Source organism: Pseudomyrmex gracilis, unplaced genomic scaffold (assembly GCF_002006095.1).
Source record: "Pseudomyrmex gracilis isolate BER0280 unplaced genomic scaffold, ASM200609v1 scaffold_177, whole genome shotgun sequence".
NCBI lineage: Eukaryota > Metazoa > Arthropoda > Insecta > Hymenoptera > Formicidae > Pseudomyrmex > Pseudomyrmex gracilis.
This window is the reverse complement of record NW_018020761.1, coordinates 270,718-293,778: the sequence shown is the minus strand read 5'-3', so window position 1 is coordinate 293,778 and position 23,061 is coordinate 270,718. Positions and strand designations below refer to the sequence as shown.

Genomic DNA, 23,061 nt, shown 5'->3' with positions numbered 1-23,061 from the left:
CCTAACCGACCGCACACACCCCCACCGCCCACCGCGTGCGCTCTCGAGCATTACGCTCTACGCTGGAATGTGTGGCATGCGGCCGATCACTGCGCCGCGACGCGGCAAAATCGCCAAATCGGCGCCCGCAGCCTTGTAAATACGCGAGCGCGCGGAGTCTTATCGTCCCCACGCGATACCACACGCTGCGACTTGGCAGAGTATCGATATTAGACATTCGAACGATATATTCGGTCGGAGCCCTCGCGTCCTGCTTTCCGAGAACCCGTGCCCTCCATTCTTCTTTATCTCTCGGAAACGATCTCGTGCGTGTGCTTCACGAATCTTCTTTAAAAAAAATATTCCTATTTTGTTTCTTCATGTTTTCCTGTTGAAAAAATTTACATATGATTTTACATATTTATATACATTTACTATGTGAAAGTCGGACAATTAAAACAGTAATAATATTTTTATTTTCTATTTAATTAATATATGTACACGTGTAAATATGTAACATATTAGCGTTAAATATTTTTTCAAAAAATTATTTTTAAAAATTGTTACCTTTTTCTATGTTATATTGTCCTTTAGTACATTTTATTGTGTCCTTTTTTGTCCGTTATTTGAGTTCGCAAAATACTAAATCAATCTTATATAACACAAATTGTTTTTTTTTCTTCATTTTTTCACATTTTTCATCGTAGTAAACAAGTTTTGTTTTACACGTTATCTAATTTCGTTTCTTTTTAATCGAAGAAATTATGATATCATGAGTATGGTACGTATCGTAAAACATTTGTTTCATATCAATTCAGATATGAAACAAATTTTTTCGGACGCGTCATAGATAAAGTATATATCTTCGACGCTACAAGGAAATTTGATTAATTCCGCTTAAAAATTTCTAATGCTAATAAAATTAATTTCTTGATTAAAAGTTTTAATAATTTTAAATTAATGGTCATTTAATAAAGTGCAATAAAGTAAAAAATATCTTAACCGAGTTTGAATATGTCCGAATATTCAAATCGACTGCTTTTCTACGGTGCAACTTCTTAAGTTGCAACTGCTGATGCACGTGAGTCGTTAATATTTTTTCTGTCCTTGTTGCAGTCGTCTGATATAATCAGTCAGTGGTCACAAGCAAACCAAACAAAACAGACAGAAAAATATAAGTTAGAAATACAGAAAACGTTTTTCAAGAAAAAATTGTTAGATGAAACAAAAAACACTGTCTAGAATGTAAAACAATTTATATTTATTATAAGTTTTTAGCCAAATTATAATATGTTCCCAATCATAATAGATTATAGTAAAAAAAAATAAATACTGCGATAAAATATAAATATATAATATGCGATATGTTTTCTGATATTATGAGATCTTCGTGAAATAAATAACATAAAATAAATAATTAAATCAATGATATATATATATAAGTAGTGATATATATATATGTAAAGCTATGTTAAAACATTACATTCTTTTTTTGTGACGTTATTTTATGCGATTGACAACGAAATCAACCATAATAATCAAAGCTTTTTGACAAAGACTTTCGATAAAGAATTGTGCGATTTTGCTCGCTTCTCGCAGTGTTTTTTGGCCAAAAATTTTGTCCATTCAAGATCATTGGATTTGTGTACCAATTCAAAAGTCTTTTCTATATCTTCAGGCTCTTGGAAGTAGCACTTGATCATAGCGTTCACTTCTTGATACTGTAACAATCAAAATAATATATCGTATACAATATAAAATAAAATGTTTGAAACCTATAGCTGCGATTTCTCATATCAAAAGTTGTTTGATTTTATTACAAATTAATAAACTACAGGTTGTATACTAACTTGTTTGCAAGCGAAAAGTACTGGGACTGTTATTCCGAGTTTAAAGATCAATGGCCGTCGGTTTTTCTTTTGAAGATGTTGCGAAATCTATAAGATCGTCAATCAAGCTTAAAGCTAAGCCGACATTTCTGCCGTATTGAAAAGCTAGTTTTGGGTACAATAGGTGTAGAAAACGCATAGATTAGATAGTTGTGTATAGTGATATTTATACATACTTGAAGTGACATTTATACATACTTTTTGCATACGTGAGGTCACTTACGTACACACAGATAGCCATTTACGGTACATCGATGACTTCGTTGTTGTTCAAAACTTTCTTTCAGATTTATTTGATCAAAAATCAGATTCAAAAATAAATGGAAATCGCACGTGGCCATATCTAGCGAATATGGAGAAATAACAATTCAAAGCCTAATTCGTAAAAAATTTTAGCCATTGCAACAAGTGAAGTGTAGCGCATTGTTAAAAATCACTGAAAGCGGCGGGTTGTCTCACAATACGGTTGTTATTTTTTTAACTGCGTTCCGAAATTCACTGCCAGTATTGAAAATCTACATTGTATGTCAGGTGAACTATAGATTCCCAGTTCTGAAAATGGTTGACGGAACGCAACCTCTCTAAAAAGTAAAACCAGCAGTATAGATATTGGTAAATTGAACAGTAGTTTGTACAATGTTAGCAACAGCATTTGACTTTTTATACTCACGTAGTATAAAAATTATAGCACTATAATTAAATAGAATTGTACGAGTAAGAATAAAACATAAATCTGTGCATATTTATTTATAAATGCTACAACTCGTATTTGTTTTACGTATAGAAATATAAAAATCTATGTGTTAAAGAGTATTAATAACATAAAACATACAATCACAGATACGCACAATACAACAAATTAAAAAGAAAGACAATGCGCTACTACAGAAGTAAACGTATGAATCTTTTCTTTGTCAAACTGTATGATTCTTTTGCACAACAAGATATATATATTGTGTATATACATATATATATATATATATAAGGTTGAAAACTTTTGATTTCATAGAGAATATACTTTGATTAAACCTTTAAAAAGTGATTTCGTATATCACTTACACGAAACTGAGAAAAGAATTATATATTATTTTAGTGTACAAACAGTGCAACATAGTTTATATTTAAATGCATATTCTTCTTATACTATTTTGTAGCTGTGCACCATTTAAATTAGACTATTAAAATTGCATTTTATGTCTCTTCATCCTCGCTCGAAGTATCCATTGTATAACATATCTGTAAATTATTACATCTATGAAATTTATTTATTTATGCATGAAGAAATAAAAATTGATAAGTGTTACAAAATTAGATACCTTATCCAGCTCTGCTTTCTTCAATACTTCTTCAAGTCCTGATAATCTCTCGAGATAATTTGGCACATTGCAAGCGTCAAGTACAAAAGCAAAACCGCGTTGTTGATATTCTTTGATTAAAGGTATAGAACACGCCGTGCAGAATGCAAATTTATGTGTGACTGTTAATTTCATTTCGTGATTCCAAAGAAAACCACGTATTGTATGAGGTACACCGCCCAATGATCCTAGCGATGGATTATCAGTAGTTTTTTTAGAATCATCACTATCGTAACTCACAAACGCTCTGGCTGAAATTCTTGAGATTGTGAAGAAGAATAGATAAAAAAATCAATTAAGTAGCAATTAATTATTATTATAAATTTTACAACTAACAAAATTTGTGTATATATTATTAGATGAATTTAGCTTACCCTTGTGGATGTTGCGTTATCGCCATGAGTAGTTCAACTGCTAAACCCGCAGCGATTTGTGACAAACCTGGCCGACTGACGGTACATTGCTGATCAAGCGTTCTATCCGTTTGCGACTAGAATATAAACAAAATTAATTATAATTAAAAAATCAAATTTGTTAAATTAGTATGCTAGTTTACATTTTTTATGCTTCAATGCAAGAATGTGTTTTAAATAAAAGTAAATATAACATACGTTTCCTGGCTGCGTAACGTCGTTACAAAAGTAACATCCAAGATTCGGTCCCGAAGGATTTTGAATCTTTAAATCAGGTGTGGAAGAATCAGAAAGATTCCGCGTACCGTGGCGTTGCACCGTGTAAGCATCGAAACCCAGAGCAGCGTTAATAGCTATTTTGTTCATTGCGGCGCATAAAAGAGTGGGCAACCATCTGGCTTCTCGTGAGTCCAAAAGCAGGAACACAACGTCATGACTGTTCACGAGTTCTTGCAACTTGCTCACGGCTTCCTTCGTTGATTCCATCATACTCTGACCGACCACGTGACCAGGCATAGGAATATGCAAAACAGCACTTTCCACATTCTGTATATATTTGATACAATTAAATATATATTGTTATGATGTTTATAAAACTGTTTTATATAATTATATGAATTTAATAGAAATACTACTTGCCATAGTAGGACGTATTTTAAGTAAAGCATCTTTCGCGGCGTGCGCTTTGTAACGTCGTTGCACCGCATCTTCATGCGTGTACAGACTTTGGCGCACGGTGTTGCTGTGAGAGACAGTAGAACTATCTACGAGTGTCATGTTATTAATGCCCCAGCCGAGGAGTACTCTCGCCACGGAACACCCTAATGTACCAACGCCCAACAAAAGGCATCGCAGACTACTGATCTTTTCTAAATCTAGATCAGGTACAAGACGCCACTTCATCAATTTCAGGTTCAAATTGATCGCTTTGTCTGACAATCTAGTATGTAATAAATAAAATAAACAAACTTTATTCATAAAGATCAACGATGATTAATTTGAGAAACTTAAAAAAATCTTACTTGGCAGGATTCATAATGTTCGATAAATCAGCGATGTTAGGACCCATTTTTCCGTTCGCGTTAGCTTCCCAGCCTACTAAGTGACCCTTGGAAATAGCTTCTCTCATAGTTTCTGTGTCTTTGTCTTTGATTCTAAGCGTATATATAACTGCGCTTTGTACTTTATCGTTTCTTATAGATAGAACTTTAATATGACGTGTAAAACAATACACGGGGCAATGCCACAATAACAAACACAGAAGATTTCGCAAAGGCCATCCAGGCTCTGCATTTATGCAAGGATCATAAAACGCAAAGTATACTTCATCCTTTATCTGCAATAATATTAAAACTAAAATCAACTTTTGTTAATAATACCATATTACTTCTTAGTGTTTTGAAAAATGTAAAAAATATAAAATATATATAAATTTATTGTACCTTTCTTGAATCTCCTTGAACACTTTGAGTAAATTTGGCATTCTCTATTCCTTTTGACAAAGTATCAACAATTAAATCATCTTTTCCAGATGCAAAAATTGTAAAAAAGTTTCTTGATTTTGCATCCAGCTGAAGAAAACTTGTATGCAATTTATCTATTTGACTAGACGTAAATTCGCTAGATGCAAATTTTGATGACTGGGCTAAATAGATTTCTGGCAAAGAAAAAGGAGTTGGATGCGCAGCCCAGTAATGAAATCTATATTTTTTTAGATCAGAAAATGCAAATATTAAAAATACTGAAAGACGCCAAGGTTCTTTTATAGCTGAGCCATCTGTGATACTGTTAATGATACATTTGCCCATTGTATCAATGAACTTCTCAGGATTTATCTGTCTAAATGCTTCATATGTATTTGTGTTAACCATATAGCCATAACAAGCTACTCCTGCATTGTGAGAAGTTGTCTCTAGATCTCTGAAATTTATTTAATTGAAACTTATTCCATTTATTATATTGATGATAATGTAAATTATATGTTATTAAAAACATACAAAAAAATATATTATAAGATATATATACATAAATTAATGAGTGTATTCATCTTTTATTTACAATTAGTATAAAATAAGAATCATTCTATAAAAATATATCTGTATACTTACTCATTAAATGATGTACAATCAAGTGTTAATGGATTTATTCTCCCTTCGTTCATTGGTTTGAGAGAAAAACTTCCCCACAAATGTATCTCGGACTTTTCATCTAATTTTAACTTATCTATTTTTAATTCAGCAAATTTTGCCCAAAATGTTGGATCTGTTACTGTTTTTAACTTTGTGAATTTTATTATCTCGGATGACATCTTGTTTGATGAAACTTATTTGAGTCTGAAAACTGAGATGTGTGTGTCAGACCGCATGTCATTGAAATTCATCGAGATTGCGAAATAATAACATACCTTTCTATCACAAATAAATTGGACTTTTACAGATACTCTTTCTCTCTTTAGAAATACATATTAAATTACTTCATCTCCTTTTTTTAGAAACGTAGATTTAATTACTTAAACGTAAACATGCCTCCGCACGCAGCAGGCATTTTATCAAACACTGTGTGCATTTAATTATACAGAAACAAACGTATGTTTATCCTACAATAAAATGAGTGTGGATGAGTGTTTAATAAGTACATAAAAATAATTGTTTATATATATAAATGTACACATTCATGCGTACATACAATTCTTCATCTAACGGTAGATGGAGATACTAAGCTACGTACGCAATGACACCATCTAGTGGAAGAAAATGACACAAAATGAGAACAACTTAGACCGCTAGATGACGTTGTCAGCAGATAAATTAAATTAATCGCTCTCTCTTTCTTTGTGTACAATTTGTTCTCCAAATTGTTATCAAAAAAACCTTTCGTTTTGAGCACATTTATGATTATAATTATCGTATCGATATAAAATCTCTTGAAATAATAATTCTGAAATTTTTATTAGAGCTTTATATAGAATCGAGAATTTTTTTCAGAGTATAACAAAAATCAAATTTGAGAATAAAATATATATATATATATATATATATATACGTGTGTATACGCGAATAGAATATAAAATCTCGTTTTATTTTTAGAAAATATGAGATTATGTCTTTCTCGTGTCTCTTCTCTCTTTCAAAATATTTTCATTACTCGCTGCTTCTTGCTTTTTTTAATGTTGCGCGATCATAACGGGACAGAGATGTATAATGAAGGCGCAACGCGTTTCTTCGCTTCTAATTGCATACACGCCGCGTAAATAAGTAGGGCAGAATAGAAAACTCAAACACACACGCGTCGGTGATTCTGGAATCACGATGAGGATGGTGATTTCACAATTTGCAATCAGCGATGCGGTTGGATAATGCGCGAACAAGGGCATCTACACGTTTTTTTTCTTTTTAATGATAGAGAACATCTTGAAAAAGAAATCTACTCAACTCAGTTTTTTTCTAAATCAAATGAACTTGAAGAGAAATTGTTATTATTTTTTGCGCATTATATATTGCATATAATATATTCTCTAATGACACTTTTTGTGTTTATTAAAAGCGTATATTATTTTCTAATATATGATTATACACACATATTATTATACACATAACACTACGCGCAAAATCTCATATAAAATTATGTACACACACATTTTCTACTTATATTGATTGTACATATATACACACGTAAATTATATGACAATCAATAGTGTTTTATCTTTAACTTGCTTGTATATTGCTTATGGATTACCAATCATATTTCCACTTATTTATACTTGATTACGTTAATATGTTTATCGTACATTTTACATGCAATAATTAATATAAATATATAATTGACTGAGTGAAACAACTTTTTGTCTAAGCGCCAAAGCCGAGCGCGTCGAGTTGGGCACCTAAACGATTGACAGTCAGCTGATACAGGCCTGGCTGCGCGCGCCTACGGTATCTCCGCGCCAATATGGCCGAACGTCATCGGCTGTCCGCAACGCGACTGTGAAAGCGGGGCCGTCTGGCGGGTACCCACAAGGAAACGTCCAGGGAAATATGTCGGATTACCTGAGGTCCGCGTTCGGGTACCTGAACGGCGGCACCGGCGGCGGCAACGATTATGTCGGCCAGACACTGGATATCAACAATGTGAAGCTGAGGGTGACACGACTGATCGCCGAGGGTGAGTCTATCTCCCGGCTGGCTCAACTTTCAACCGTCTGTCAAATCTCTCGGTGTCCCGCAGCGGCGACACCTCCTACCGCTGATCGCGCGATTAAATGCCGATAACGTCGATCGTGATGAAACTGCGTGCTTGTTTTCCCGCCTCGCGCAAAGCTAACAACGTGTCTCACTGTTCGTGGAAAAAAAAAAAAGAAAGAAAAAGAAATCGAATCTTGCACCTAATCTTGCGTATATAGCATATGTCATCTGTCAAAAACACATCCATGTGTATTTTGACACACAGCCAAACGTGCTAAACATGCTCTTGTCAGATCATTTATACATCTCTGACGTTAATGCGCATTGTTTTTTTTTCTTTCCTATCGTGTTCGCTCGCGCGATTCTATTTGACGCGCTGTTAAAATTGTCAGGTCTGCAAGCGTCTCCGTGTTGTTAAAATTTGTTGTATAATTTTGTAACGATTGCATTGCGAGTTTTGATGATTGACTTTTTATCGTTCTTCGTGAACATAATAGCAAAAAAAAAAAAATCTCAAATATTATTTTCAAATGTAATTTGACATTGTGTACATGTTGATGCATAATGATATTTTTTATTTTTTGTTTATCATTTATTTTCTATATTTCGTAAGTTTTATGAGAAGTTGAATGAAGATGTGTACGTTTTTTCCAAGAAGTGTCTCAATATCTTATCAACAATTTATGCCTATACAAAGAATTGACTGATAAGTCGATTTAGAAATTTTTAAAACATTGTCTTATTTCTTCTATTTTACTTCCTCTATTTGTTTAAAATTGCACGAAATAAAACAATTTTGTCTTTGTTATAGTATATAAAATAATATATTTTTATTGAAGTTAAAATCACTGTGAAAAGAGAAAAACGTGTGTAATTGTCATAAAAATAATTAAAATCTACTTAACTGATTTATCAGAATTAATTAAAATCTTAATTATGAATGCGTTGATTATTAGGAAAGTAATTATAAGTAAAAGTAATTATGTGCGTAACATCTGTAGATCATGTGTACGAGCTAACTGAGTTTGTACATATTCAACTGAGTTTTTACATATTTTTTACATATTTAATTGTACATTGTTGCGTTACGCATAGTAAATAATATTTTCTTACGCACACGACTACAACTTGAGTGAGAAAAATGTATAGTTTTTATAATCAAATTATGTATCGTGTTATTAACATTTAGATAATATGTGGCAAACATCGTATCAACAGGTGGATGGGCACTGGTGTTTGCGGTTGAAGATGTTGCTACGGGAAAAGAATATGCGCTTAAAGTAAGTAGACCGCTTCAGGCCTTCCTCTCTGCAACCTGGTGCGTATTCTAAAAAGATTTGTTATCTTCTATCGTTAGAGACTTATTGCTGCCGATGAAGACGCGAACAAAGCAATTATACAGGAGATTGAAACGCTCAAGAAACTGTCAGGTCACCCGAATATTATTCAGTTTTTATACGCCCAACGACTGGAGCGAGAAGATCGTAAGGGATACGAATACTTGGTCGTTACCGAACTATGTCCCGGTGGCACTCTCGCAGATATACTCAGAAGCGTGTCCGCAAACACGCTGACCCTCGCTCAGGTGTGCAAGATAGCCTATCAAGCAACAAGAGCTGTGCATCACATGCACAGTCAGCAACCGGAACCTTTTGTCCATCGTGACATCAAGCTGGAAAACTTTCTGATCGGAAAAGACGGCCTCGTGAAACTCTGCGACTTCGGTAGCACATCCACTCAACAGATACTACCGAATCCATCATGGAACGCACAGAAACGCGCGACTCTGGAGGATCAGATGGCCAAGTACACGACCCCTATGTATCGTGCTCCTGAGATGATGGACACGTGGAATAATGAACCTATAGGGCCTCCGGTGGACTGTTGGGCTTTGGGATGTATACTGTATGCCTTGATTACATTGAGACATCCTTTTCCCGAAGGTAAAGCGATATAGTCGTGAGATATGTTGAACACATCAAGTTAAATATGATAAAATAAAATTGTTCAGAATTACAAATTTTATTTTCTATCCAGAGTTTTATTGTATAAAAAAGACTAATAAAATATTCTCAACGTGTTACAGGTAATAAACTGGCAATCGTGAACGGCAAGTACGCGCCGCTTCCGACCAATCCGCGATATGCGTGTATGTATGATCTGGTAAAAGGGTGTCTAAATATCTCGCCCATTCAGAGAACTACAACGGCACAGCTTCTGGAACGTTTAGCTGCGATCGCCGAGTCGAACGACTTCGATCCCAGAGAACCACCGCGAGTCGAAATTATGGTCAAACCGTCGCCACCTCCGCGTCCAACGCCACCGCCACCGCCGTCGCAGCAACCGAGCACACCGACACCGCCTCCTCGTCCCACCCCGCCGGTAGCGATGCCGCCGCCGAAACCGGCACCCATGCAGACGGCGGTGTCTAAACTCCCAGCGAATCAGGGTACAGCGGGCCTATTCAACTCGTTGAAAGGTGGCGCAGGCAGCATTTTGCGCAACCTCAAGGATACTTCCAGCAAGGTTATGCATACTGTTCAACAAAGTATGGCCAGAACGGAACTGGATGCGAGCTATCTGACATCACGTATACTTATCATGCCGTATCCGGCCGACGGAATTGAATCCGCGTATCGAGCGAATCACGTGGAGGATGTTAGAGCTTTCTTGCAAGCACGCCATCCGCCGCCGGCGAAGATCCAGTTGTACAACTTGTCTCGCGGTCGGCCGAACGTCACGAGATTGCCCGGCAGGCACATTGACTGTTCGTTTGCTTATGCCACCTCAGAATCAAACGCGCCTATGCTATTTACTCTATTTCAGATCTGCCAGGATATCTATCAATATCTCAATGCCGACTTCAGTCATGTCGTGGTGCTTTATTGTGGTGTGAGTGTCAAATTGCACGATCGAACAAGCAATAAGAGTTAAATGCTTATTTTGATTAATTATTTTTCAGGATGGATATCGGGCAAGTGCTACAATAGTATGCGCTCTGTTGATTTACTGCAGAGCTCTGACCACTCCCGACGAGGCAATTGCTCTGTTCACGACGAGACGCTGTCAGCCGCCACATTTACAGCCTTCGGAATTACGTAGTATTAATTATATGAGTATGTTGAGCGGCGGCCGACTTCCGCATACCAAACCGTTGGTTCTTCGATCCGTCATCATACAACCGGTGCCGTTATTTACCAGAGCGAAGGACGGTTGCCGGCCCTATATAGAGATTTATAGTAACGGCGCTCTGGTCTTCACGACAAAAAAAGCTGGTTACGAAGAGATGAAGCTGTTTGGAATAATGGAAGGCAAGGTCTGCCTGATACTAGGAGACGCGGCCGTGCGCGGTGACGTTACCATGGTGGTTTATCACGCCAGGCAGCAACTAGGTCGTGTGATTGGCATTAAAATCTGTTCGATGCAATTCCACACCGGCTACGTGCCTATCACCGAGAGCGCTCTGACGTTTGAGAAGCGCGATCTGGATGACGCTCCTGAGATTGGCGGCAAGTTCCGCGTCTTACTGAACGTCATGATAGGTGAGGAAAATTCAAAATTGTCGAGAGTACCGGCACCGTGGGAAGTGGAAACTTGTATTAAACCGGTGCCGGATCCGTTGTTTGGCTCAACGTTAGAAATGGAGGAGACTTTGGAGAACTTTAGAACTGCACCGTGTTCGGAAGAGGTAAAACTCCTGGTGTTTCTCTTTTTTTTTTATAGAATTAAGTTTTTCATTAAATATATTTATTCACGCAGAGATGTTGTTGTAGACTTACAACCCACCGTCGCACGAAACCGAAGAAGTTTCGCAACCGGAACCAGTACTTCAGCAATCGGAAAATCAGAAAGAAGAAGAAGAAGAAGAAGAAGAAGAAGAGACAAACAGGAATGAAGAGATCAGCTTTCAGGAGGCTGATTTGCTGAATCTTGGCATGCCGGAAAATACCAGTAATACCTCAAATACTCCCGCTGCTCCAGCGGCAAACCCAGAATTAGATATCTTCTCTAGTTCTAGTCAGAACGAAAGCGATCTCTTAGGTGGCTTCGGCATGTCGGCGCCGCAGACCGAAGCCGCCAACTCTGTACCCTTAATTAATAATAGCGCCGCGGGTGACTTACTGTTTGGAAACAACAATTCTACGAGGAACAACGCTACTAGCAACAATAATCTGAATATGAACGATTTTTTGTTCGGACAGAATCAGACAACACCGAGCAACACCAAGGAAGTCAATGATTTGCTGTTCGATCCGTTGGGTAATAATCTCCTTGGTGGTTTTGCAACAGGCACGACAAACCCCGTCAAGAGTCCGAATACCGAGGAGAATTTTCCGCGAAATGCCAGCGTGCCAAACTTTGCCGCTCAGACTCAGGCCAACAAAGATCCGTTTGCTAATCTGGCTGGCTCACTGGGTGCTGGTCTTGCAGGTAGTTGGAACGGAACGCCGAAAAACTCAAACACTCCGCAGTCAGCGAGTCCGGCACCCGCGAGCACGCCTATCCACTCTAGCCCGAATACGATGCACAAATCAAATACGGCAACCAATGGTTACAACATCAGCGGCGCTACGTCGGACGTATTTGGTGGTAAACCGAAAGAAAAGACAAGCGGTGACGCGTTTGAGGATCTTCTCGGCAGTCAAGGCTACAACTTCTTTAGCTCACGTAAGGCCGAGAAGGACAGTCCGAAGACAATAAATCAGATGCGAAAGGTGGAGGCAGCCAAGACGATGGATCCTGACAGGCTAAAAATAGCCGAATGGACGGAGGGTAAAAAGGGAAATCTACGAGCATTGCTCTGTTCTCTGCACACGGTTCTCTGGCCGGAAGCTGAGAGATGGCAACGTTGCGAGATGCACCAACTGGTCACGGCGGCGGATGTTAAAAAGGCGTATAGAAAAGCCTGTTTGGCCGTGCATCCGGACAAGGTACTTCAATTATCTTTATGTTTACTATTTTGTTATTAAGATAAACAAATTACGAATAATTTTTTATTACTTATTATATTAAAGAAATAAAACGTGATTGAAACAAATGTGAACGCATTTCTGTGTTGCAGCAAGCGGGCACGGCGAATGAAAATATAGCGAAGTTGATTTTTATGGAGTTAAACAATGCGTGGGGCACGTTTGAGAATGACGCATCCCAACAAAATCTATTTAGCTAATTTTAATGATCATTAACTGTTATTAAGAACTTATCTCTGTAATTAAGTTAGTTCCTAGTGCAAAAGAGGGACGTAAGAAAAGAAAAACAAAAAAAAAAAAAAAAAAAACAAGTGGAGATCTCGTCATCCATGTGAAATAATCGCATAATTACATTCCGAAAACATTATTTTTTAGCTGTAGAAACAATTGAGACGGAGAAAGACAGAGTGCGAAAGAGGAACAAAGTAAAGATTCCTCAGAGGCAATAACAGAAATTGGCGAAGCGATGCTTCGAGAACGCGGTGTGTCTTCAATGTTTCAACGCCTTGTAAACTTAGTTTAAACGCTCCCATAATTATGGCAGGACGGCATAATGTATATGTATATATAAAATGCGAATGTAAATTTAAACAAAGATCCCAAATATAGTAAGCTATTTTCCGGCCAAAAAAAAAAAAAACCTGTCATCATCACTTACATCATTGCGAGTCCGCACAATTCTTGAACTTTTTTCTTTCAACGGCATGACAAAAGTTCTTTTCAAAACCTAAACTTTGAGAAAAACTTTTAACAGGCGAATTCTTTGCTTAATTTGAGGTAAGTTTTCTCGAATAACATTTCGAAGAAGATCATCTCGCAATGTTTTAACATCAAATATCAATTTGTAATTAAATTTTGAATTAAAGTTCTAAGAAATGAAAAGAGAGAGAATCTGAATTGAATAAACTGAGATAAGTGTATTTATAATATATATGTATATATAGGATTTTGCATACTTAATAGCGGTCTAAAAGCAATTTGCGCAGATCTTCTTAACTTTATTTACATAGAACGCAATTGTTACCCGATATTTAAAAGAAAAGAGACTTGTATATATCTCTCTTGGAAATTTATTAGAGCGTTATCACACAAAATTGAAATAGCATTTTCCTTTTATTTATTTCGAAAGATAAATGCATATAATTCAAGTGCGTAATCGAGTCGAATTTCTCAGATCTTGATTTACATTTTCAGCTCTTGCATAATTTATAGTCATCAATCTCTTACAACTCGGCTCCTCTATTCATCTCGCTCAAGAAGGATACGAATGGCCCCAAGGGTCCGCAATCGAAATCAGGTCACGGCTTCCGGGACACCTCGTATTTAGGAGGAGCTCGGGGAAAACCCGCTCTTTTTTTAATTCATAGAACGCTGCGAAGACATTTATAACGGGCGTCAGCGAGATCCGCGAGTGTTGGTGGCATTGTCGGGATGCCGCCGATACACACACGGACACGACGCCACGCACACACGCGGGGGTGAGAGAAAGACAGGCGCAATACATGAGGACTTGCCACGAGCGCGCTCGTGTGGACCACAGGATGCTACTAGGGGTGAAGTTTAAAGGGAGGGGCTGCTCGCGAAAATGGCCGTTACGCACGGGGTAGATCGTCCGGGGGTGGACGAATGACGAGGGTGGCTGTGCTCGTCCGTGTATTCCGACCGATTGGCGGATTTGTCTCGCGACGATCGACACGGTTAAACCCGATCGACGACGGCTATTATGCGGCGACGGCAGAAAAGCAATCCCTGCTTCTCTGCTCTTCTTAAACCCCCACCAGACGCGCGACCTTCCATCCCTTCCGCCAAGAGGTAAGGTCGTCTCTGTTTTGTGCACTGTACGAAACGCGTATACGCGGATCGTTTCTTTAAAAAAAAAAAAAAAAATGTGACTAAGAATCTTTCATTCCCGATGTGTTCACGCGAAACAACGCGAAATGTGTGTGCTCGTGCGTTTGTGATAAAAGAATTTATCTTGACACTTGCGAGAGAAAAAAAAAAGTGGAACAGGGTAACCACCCCTAGGAGGTGAAATGCTCTCAGCAAGTAACGTAAGAGTGCTTTACTTAAACATGTGTGATATGTGCTTTTGAGAGAGAAAGAGAGAGAGAGAGAGAAAGATATTGACAGAGAATTTATTGGGTTTGAGAGTTCTCTCTTCGAATTGGTGTCAATTATAAATTTCTTGTGTTTTTTTTTGGGGTGGAGAGAGAGAGAGAGAGAGAGAGAGAAGTGAGAAAAAGTAGAAAAATTCTTCGTCTTCGAGGAGAGAAATAATTCAAAAATCGAGAGAAATGAATTAAAAATTGTTTTAAAACAAACACATTGTGCACAAAATGTTCTGTTGCGAATAACGAAGCAAAATAATATCAACGCAAAACGATTTAATAAATGTTCGCAACGTGTTCGGTCTATGTAGCAGCAAAATTATATTTTTACAGATCGAATCCACATTTCGACAATGTACGTCACAAAAGTTAAGTAGAAAGAAAGAGGAAGAAGGAGGATATAAGGAAAGTGAGGAAGATGCCTAGCTCCTATTCGAGAGTTGTAATCCTCCTCTTGTTAGGAGCTTCTGTGTCAGTGTCCGGCACTGCGGACGCAAAATCGTTGAGAGCGGCGAAAGCCAGACTCAGATTGTCTTATTCATCGTGGCGGATAGTGGTATGTTTAACTCAGCCTCAGACTCCTTTCAAGACAGACGTACAGAAAGCATGGGAGGAAGCGAGACTGGAATCTTTACACGCGGACATGGATGTATCGTATATAGAAGCAAGGATGACACCCATGACAGATTCCTTGCAATACCCCTTATCACTGTTAAACAAATTTTGTACAGACATCGAAGGCGGAAAGACAGTACTAAGCCTTATTATAGGAGGAGGATCGGCAGCCAGATTTCTCGTCACAGCTGCTGCCGCCTTGAACCTTCCGGCTCTATGGTTGCCGTTCACGCACAAAGATTTTCTTCGCCAGGTAATGAAATTGACGAAATTTATCGCGCGTATATTTACGTATAATATATATATGTGTGTGTTTCAAGAAAACATATATATAACGTTTTTTTTAGTGAAAATATACAAAGAAAGCCAAATTTGTTTTACATTTTTTAAATTTGTTTTTTTTTTAGGGAAATTTTGGGCGGTTCGAAAACCGTATAGGTTCAAGCTCCAAAGAGGTTGGAGCAGCAGCAGCCGCTTTAATGCATCGGGCTAATTGGCACGCGTTCACCCTTCTCATTGACACCACCCTGCTACCCTTGACGCATTTTTTGCAAACGAATCAACCGACGCTAACGCCTCGCGCGATAATACATCTGCCGACGAACGACAAAACCTTGAGACTGAGACTAAGAAGAGTAGCCGAGGAGGGTGGGAGCGGTGGGGTTGTGGTAATGGCCTGCGACCTGAACAACGCCCGAAAGATTCTCAGCGCGGCCGGCAAGTTCGAAATGCTCGCGGGTAGATTTCTGTGGCTGTGGTTGGATCTCAAAGCTGAGCTGCGACCGAACGAGCCCAACATCATCAATTCGCCCAGCATTATTCACAGCTCGCGAACCGTAGCGATTACGAACACGAACGAGAACTTGCCGCCGCGAGCGACGAATCTCGTGGTGGGCGATGATCAGCCGCTGGTGCCGCCGCTGAACTCGCTGCCGAGTCTGACCGACGACATACATCGGCTACAGGAATACAGGTGGCGGGGCGAAAAGATTGTGAGCAAGCGGGAGGACCGTAGCTTCAACTTCGACGACGAGGAAGACACGAGGTTCACGAGCGATCGGGATCTCAATTCCAAGAACTTCATGCCGGTCGGCATGCTCGCGCTGAGACCGTCCGGTATTAAGATCATGGGCGGCGACACCATACTCTCTCGAATGCTGCGGGAAACCTCGCAGGCGTTGGACGCGACCTTCGTAGAGTTAAAAGGCAGACTGAGCCGAATGCGCGAATCACAGCTCAAGGAACATTTTATTCCAGAGTGCTTTCCGGATCGCAAGGCCAAGTTTATGACAAGCGAAGTGCGACAGAACGTTTCTGCGACTCTGACGAGCAAACTGAGGGAATTTATGGGACAACTTTCTCGGGATAAGGCGGAGTTCCAGCTGCTGAATCTGCAAGCCATCAGATTTCCCGGGAACAAAACTCAACTGAGGTTGAGAACACAATCATAAAATACTTATATCTACTATTAGATGACAGAACTATTAGACGATCTGATGTCATTAATGTTTAACAGGTGGACCAAGGTCGGCACTATCAAGGGTGGCAGGGAAGTTCGTCTGGATACTATAATTTGGCCGGGCGGCGGTATCGTGCCGGCGTATCTCGAGCAGGGCGGCGAAAAGATCGGCATGCCGATTTATCGCATCGTCACCGCGCTTGCGTCGCCCTTTACCATGGTCACGAGTCTACAGGAGGGTTTCTGTCTGCGCGGTCTCAGTTGTCGGCAGGGCGATACCGTGATGTGTTGCTATGGCCTGAGCATGGACTTGTTGGCGCTGGTGGCGCGCGAGCTCGGTTTCCGTTTCGACCTGTATCTGGCCGAGGATGGCTTGTTCGGCAAGCGAAACGGTCGCAGCGGCACTTGGAACGGCGTGATGGGAGAATTGGTGTCCGGACGGGCGCAGCTCGCGTTCGCACCTCTCAGCGTGTCCGCTCATCGCGCCGAGGTGGTGGATTTCACCACTCCGTACTATTTCAGCGGCGTGAGCTTTCTCACGGCGCCAAAGCTTCGCTCAGAGATACCACTGTTCGCGTTTCTGTTCCCGTTCAGCACAGAACTATGGATTGCCGTGTTCACGTCGCTTAACTTCACCGCAATTGCCGTAGCGTTGTACGAATGGTTCAGCCCGTTCGGACTGAATCCCTGGGGCAGACAGCGCAGCAAGAACTTCTCCATCGCGTCCGCACTGTGGGTGATGTGGGGTCTTCTGTGCGGTCACTTGGTGGCCTTCAAGGCGCCAAAATCTTGGCCTAATAAGTTCCTCATCAATATCTGGGGCGGCTTCTCCGTTATCTTCGTGGCCTCGTACACGGCCAATATCGCTGCCCTTATTGCTGGTCTCTTTTTTCATTCTGCAGTTAGCAATTATCATGATAAGAGCGTAAGTATCTCAAGTTTTTCTTTATTACCTGAGCAAAATCACAAAGTTTTTGAAGGCGATACAAAGAAAAGATGCAAGAGATACCTGTTAAGAATCTTATTAAGAAGTTTTTAATATTTATAATTGGCTCTCTCTCTCTCTTTCTCTCTCTTTCTACTTTTAATTATTATTAGAAATTTTTTTTACGCGCCAATTATTCATTCCCCGTGATGTAAACAATTTTCAAAGAAACTTTAATGCGAAAAATCATATTTATCTTTCTAATTGTAAGATTTAAAACTTATATGAGTGCGTTAAATTACAGTTGCTGTCGCAGAGAGTCGGTGCGCCGAGAGCGTCCGCGGCCGAATACTATGTGCAAAGAGCGAATCCGCAACTGTGGTCCCACATGGCTCGATTTTCTCTGTCGGATGTCGCCGAAGGTGTGGAAAGATTGAGAAACGGTAGTCTGGACATTCTAATCGCGGACACGCCGATTTTGGATTATTACCGGGCGACCGACGACGGATGCCGTTTGCAGAAGATCGGCGACACCATCAACGAAGATACTTACGCGATTGCGCTCACGAAGGGACATCCTCTGAAGGAGAGCATATCTAAAGTTATAGCGAATTACACGAGCAACGGTCTGCTCGATATTCTGCAGGAAAAATGGTAAGCGTTGCGCAAAATAAGCGCACAACAATTGGATAATCGATATTGGTTTACGCGCAAACTTTCTTCTTATTTGCGCTATAACGGGAGCGTATATAATTATATCAAACTAAAACACGTTAAGTGATAAATAAAGTTCCATCACGTGGAATATCGCGAACCTCGTTGTATTATCTACGTTCTCGTATCATTGTTAATAAACATTTTCGGTTCACAATAACCTGTTTACAGTTATTTAGATTTTTCTAAGGACGGAGACCGCGCGTAAATTGTTTATATTTTTTTTATATCATAAATCGATAAAATGTCATCGCTAAACAAATCGCTTATGTGAGAAAAAAATTCATTAAAATCTGAAAGATACAAGCGGTTACTCTCTTAAACAGGCCGAACTAATTTCAGGTACGGTGATCTGCCATGTCTTGGGGGACGACAAGGCATGCAAGCAGGTCTCGAGCCCGAACCTGGTGGTCAACCCAGGCCATTGGGAGTGGCGTCCGTAGCCGGGGTGTTTTGTTTACTTGGGATGGGCGTCGTGCTAGGCGCTATCATATTGGCGGGAGAACATCTATTCTACAAGTACACGTTGCCGCGGCTACGGCACAGGCCGGAGGACTCCATCTGGCGCAGCCGCAATGTCATGTTCTTCTCGCAGAAGTTGTATAGGTTCATCAATTGCGTGGAACTGGTTTCGCCGCATCACGCCGCTCGTGAACTGGTGCACACAGTACGACAGGGTCAAATCGCGTCACTCTTCCAAAAGAGCGTTAAACGAGTGCGTTTTCTTTAAGTATACCTGGGTCTCAAGTTCGTGAATATATAAATCTTGATAATGAAAATAAATTGTCTAACGCGAACATTTATTCGCTCCAAGATTTTATGTTCACGAACTTATGAATATAAAAAAAAAAAAAAACTGTTGGTTGTAGTTTCCAAATATCTACAACGTTTCCATGTTCCAGAAGGAACATGAACAACGTCGCAGACGTAAAAGTAAAGCGCAGTTCTTCGAGATGATTCAAGAAATTCGAAGGTGAGAATATTATATTGATTGTACCTTGTACGTTCCAAATGCCTAACATATTTTTGTCAATTAGTTACTAACTTCGACACGACAGTGAGAAGAGTATCAAATCGCGATACAGCGAAAATTGCTTGACTGTTTCAATGTTTTTACATGTTCCAATTTTTCAGAGTTCAGCAAGAAGAAAAAATCGAAGTAGTGTCCGAAGAAACCGAGACCACGAAGAAGGATGAGAAATTAGGCAAGGGCAGAGAAAGAAGTCGTAGCAAGAGTCCACTAATGCCTCGCAGTCCTAAGCGATCAGAAAAAAGCAGAAGCTCCACCAACTTATCAGCATCTCGCCTCGGTCTGTCGCCGGTGAGCCTCGACGCGCCAATGAAGCCGCGCGAGTTTACACTCAGCAGCACGAATCTACGCGCGAGAAGCCCACTGGAGACGGTTGGCCGTAGATTGAGTCACGGTGACGGCGGTTCGCCGCCGCCACGCTTGGGATCTCACTTCGGTAGCAGCGCAACGTTGCGACCGTTGGCGCCCACTAGGAGCGACTCGACCGGCGGCGGCACCCCGACGGTTCGGCGCGATTCCGCCGCGGGTGGTGTACCCACACCGAGGTATTCCCGCAGCCCGGCCAAGCGGGGCCAGTCGTTCCCGGTGTTCGCCACGCTGAGACCGCCACATTCGAGCAGCTACCAGGCGTCCAAGAGTCCGCTGCTGTCGCCGAACAGCGAGCATCATCTCAGCGCTATCGGCAGAAAGCTGTCGCGCGAGTGGGGTTCTGGAACTATCGACATTACCAGGTCGACGGAGGCTATAGGTAGTGGCGGAGGTGGTGGTGCTGGCGGTTCAACGTACACTCTGAATCAGGAAGCGACACTCTCCTTGCGACGTTCTGTGGACGAGAAGACTCAGGAGCCGGCGGTGCCAATCAAGAAGCCGATACGACGCGCCAGAAGCCACGAGAACCGCGACACCAGAACGATGGCGGATCTGCCGTCGCCAAGATTGACTCATCAGCCGGCGGTAGGCGGCCAATCGGTGAGCGAGCGCGAGAAGAAGCAGCTGGAATCCGAGCTGAAGGCGATTCTAAGTGCCAGGGCCCATCATCGCGACCTGCATCCCCCATGATAAGAAAACATCGTTCCGCGCGAATAGGGAGAGCTTTTGAAAGCAGTTCGGCTTGCTGAGGGATTGCCGAGCCTCTGAGGGGCTTTGATTGATTTAAGCAATATCAGATTTCTAGGTCAATTTGTAGAGAAATCTTCGACAGTTTTATCAGAGAAAAATACAGAACTAGCCAGAGAAATGTACACACACGAAGGCGCGGTGGGGCGCGGGAGGAACTTTTTTTCTGGAGTGGAAGGGGCTGGTGGGGACGAGAGATGTTCTCTTTGATTGTTCATACGTTGTTACATACATTGATAATATAGGATTACGTCGATAAAACAAAAGTGCTATAAACTTTTATTAGTAGAAATGTCTTAAATAGGTAGCGAGATACATACGAGTACTAAGATATTTTCTTGTTGGCATTTTAACTCTACATTAACCGGCAGCCTGGGTGAGTCTCTCTCGATTGCTATGGTATAAAAACCTTGTACGCTGCAGTGTTTCTCAACTGCGATCCTCGATAGATCTTAGCGCGACCGAAGCTCCTACTTGGAAAAAATAAAAAAAAAATAAAAATAAAAACTATATCGACTTTTAAAATCTAAGTGAAATTATTATGTAAAGCAGTGCAATCTTTCTCACCGAGTCGGGCCTGTCCACGTTTTATCGTGCGGTCGTAAGCCCTAATTTCTCTTAACGATTAACAACAAACTGCATTAACCGCAGAATGCGCAAGAGATACAACGAATACGTGTCTACGCGATGATTGATTTGTAATAGAGAATCTCAGCTTTTGTGTCCCTGTTTGTCTCTTCTTCGTCTCAATCGGCACGAGACGACAAAGAGACGAGAGGTGTTTCGCTCGCGAGAGCGCAAACCAAAGGACAGGCCTTGTGCTAGATACCGTTCCTTCGGGAGTGTAAATATCAATCTCGTTATCATACAGACTTCGATATTGTTCTCTCGTCTCGTCTAACGAAATACTGTAAATACGATCGAATCATATATATATATATATATATATATATACGATCTTCGCATAGACAGAATATAATAGTGGAAATATATAAATTATTTCGAGATGCCACACACACACACACACAATACACACACACATACGCGAAAGTTGAGAAACGCTGGTTTATCAAACTTCGTCGAATTGGACTGCATACTGCCACTTTAATAATTTCTGTGACTGCGGGAAGAGGGAGACTCGCTTGACGGACTCTCGGCGTAGAAAGACCACTAATCGCGAGATAAAATACATGCATTATAATCTCAAAACAATTATGTCGCGCATGTCGAGAAGATAAATTAGAAGTCGACACACTTTAATCCAGTCTATCGTTACGAGCGCAACACGGGTTATTAAAAACCGAAGGACAAGTCCGGCGAAAAGAGACGGAAGTATTTCAAAAAAACAAATTTCGCGCAGTCGTTCTGTAATGTAGCGGGGAATCTTTCGCACGACCCAAAGCGGTGTCGAAAGTAAATCAGTAAAATCTGTAAACTAATTTAACGTTCGAATGAGAATTACTTTTTATCGCACAACAAAATTAATTATCAAAAACTACAATTCGGTTGCTTCGTAATACGTAAAGAGCAAGATGAGAATAAAAAGCGAGATAAAATATTCGATTTAATCTCGATATTCCTTCCTGCGCGGATATTATCCAAACTACTTGTCGTTTCGCGTTCGCTGGCGACTCGATGCAGCAAGATCGACTTCCGACGGTTTTTTTCCTAGACTGATAGGTGAAATTTAATTCAGGAATTGTAAATGAAACATTATTGGAATTGAATAATTGTTAATTATTGATCGATGTGCATGTCCCATCTTCGTCTACGAATTCTTTCGATTCACTTGGTGAAAGCGGGCGAAAACGTTACGTCTCGTCTAATCTCATTATTATTCAACTTGTAGATGGTAGTGTGCGTGGATGTGTATGGGACTAAGGAAGTCTAAAGTAAATTAAATTACTTTAAAGCAAAAAAAAAAAAAAAACAAAAAAATAAAAGGGAGGAGGATTCATGAGCGAGGCCTTAGAGGAGTAGTCGTATCCGCCCAAAAAAAAGATACTTTACTTAACTCTAGTACTGTACTATACTGTACTCAAATATTTCACTACATTATACATATACATATATATATATATATATATATATATATTAAATATATATATATAGAGGATAGACATTTAGTTTCATAGTTTCCTCGGTAGAAACGCTATTGTATTCAGAAACTTAACAGACTAAAACAAATCCCTCGTCGAGTCCTTAGAAAATAGATATCTCCGTGTGAGTGTACGTGTGATCATTCACCCCGGGAATGCAGCAAGCATGAAAATTAAAAAAAAAAAAAAAAAAAAAAAAACTGCTACTAAT

General features: G+C 40.1%; 3 protein-coding genes across 5 annotated transcripts; 2 read left to right on the top strand and 1 right to left on the bottom strand.

The window, feature by feature from the left end:
* Positions 1-1,455: 1,455 nt before the first annotated feature.
* On the bottom strand, positions 1,456-7,757 carry LOC109857876 (ubiquitin-like modifier-activating enzyme atg7). Of its 3 annotated transcripts, XM_020434638.1 has the most exons (12): positions 7,680-7,716; positions 6,322-6,376; positions 6,041-6,232; positions 5,745-5,976; positions 5,079-5,556; positions 4,659-4,972; positions 4,276-4,576; positions 3,835-4,182; positions 3,598-3,713; positions 3,185-3,482; positions 1,830-3,104; positions 1,456-1,700 (listed from the first exon to the last, which is right to left on the bottom strand). In XM_020434638.1, exons 4-11 carry the CDS (start codon positions 5,942-5,944, stop codon positions 3,060-3,062), a joined length of 2,100 nt encoding a protein of 699 aa, XP_020290227.1. In that variant the 5' UTR covers positions 5,945-5,976; positions 6,041-6,232; positions 6,322-6,376; positions 7,680-7,716; the 3' UTR covers positions 1,456-1,700; positions 1,830-3,059. The 3 variants fall into 3 exon arrangements, with proteins under 3 accessions (XP_020290227.1, XP_020290228.1, XP_020290226.1); XM_020434639.1 differs by lacking the exon at positions 6,322-6,376 and having other exon boundaries at positions 7,680-7,757; XM_020434637.1 differs by lacking the exons at positions 6,322-6,376; positions 7,680-7,716 and having other exon boundaries at positions 6,041-6,311.
* On the top strand, positions 7,261-13,116 carry LOC109857875 (cyclin-G-associated kinase). The gene is made up of 7 exons (XM_020434636.1): positions 7,261-7,794; positions 9,033-9,094; positions 9,172-9,757; positions 9,901-10,706; positions 10,777-11,502; positions 11,588-12,745; positions 12,877-13,116. The coding sequence occupies exons 1-7, from the start codon at positions 7,668-7,670 to the stop codon at positions 12,982-12,984; spliced, it is 3,573 nt and encodes a 1,190-aa protein (XP_020290225.1). The 5' UTR covers positions 7,261-7,667; the 3' UTR covers positions 12,985-13,116.
* Positions 13,117-14,389: 1,273 nt separating this feature from the next.
* On the top strand, positions 14,390-23,015 carry LOC109857895. The gene is made up of 8 exons (XM_020434665.1): positions 14,390-14,596; positions 15,226-15,760; positions 15,915-16,939; positions 17,024-17,891; positions 18,196-18,545; positions 18,948-19,320; positions 19,508-19,578; positions 19,740-23,015. Exons 2-8 carry the CDS (start codon positions 15,311-15,313, stop codon positions 20,692-20,694), a joined length of 4,092 nt encoding a protein of 1,363 aa, XP_020290254.1. The 5' UTR covers positions 14,390-14,596; positions 15,226-15,310; the 3' UTR covers positions 20,695-23,015.
* Positions 23,016-23,061: the final 46 nt, after the last annotated feature.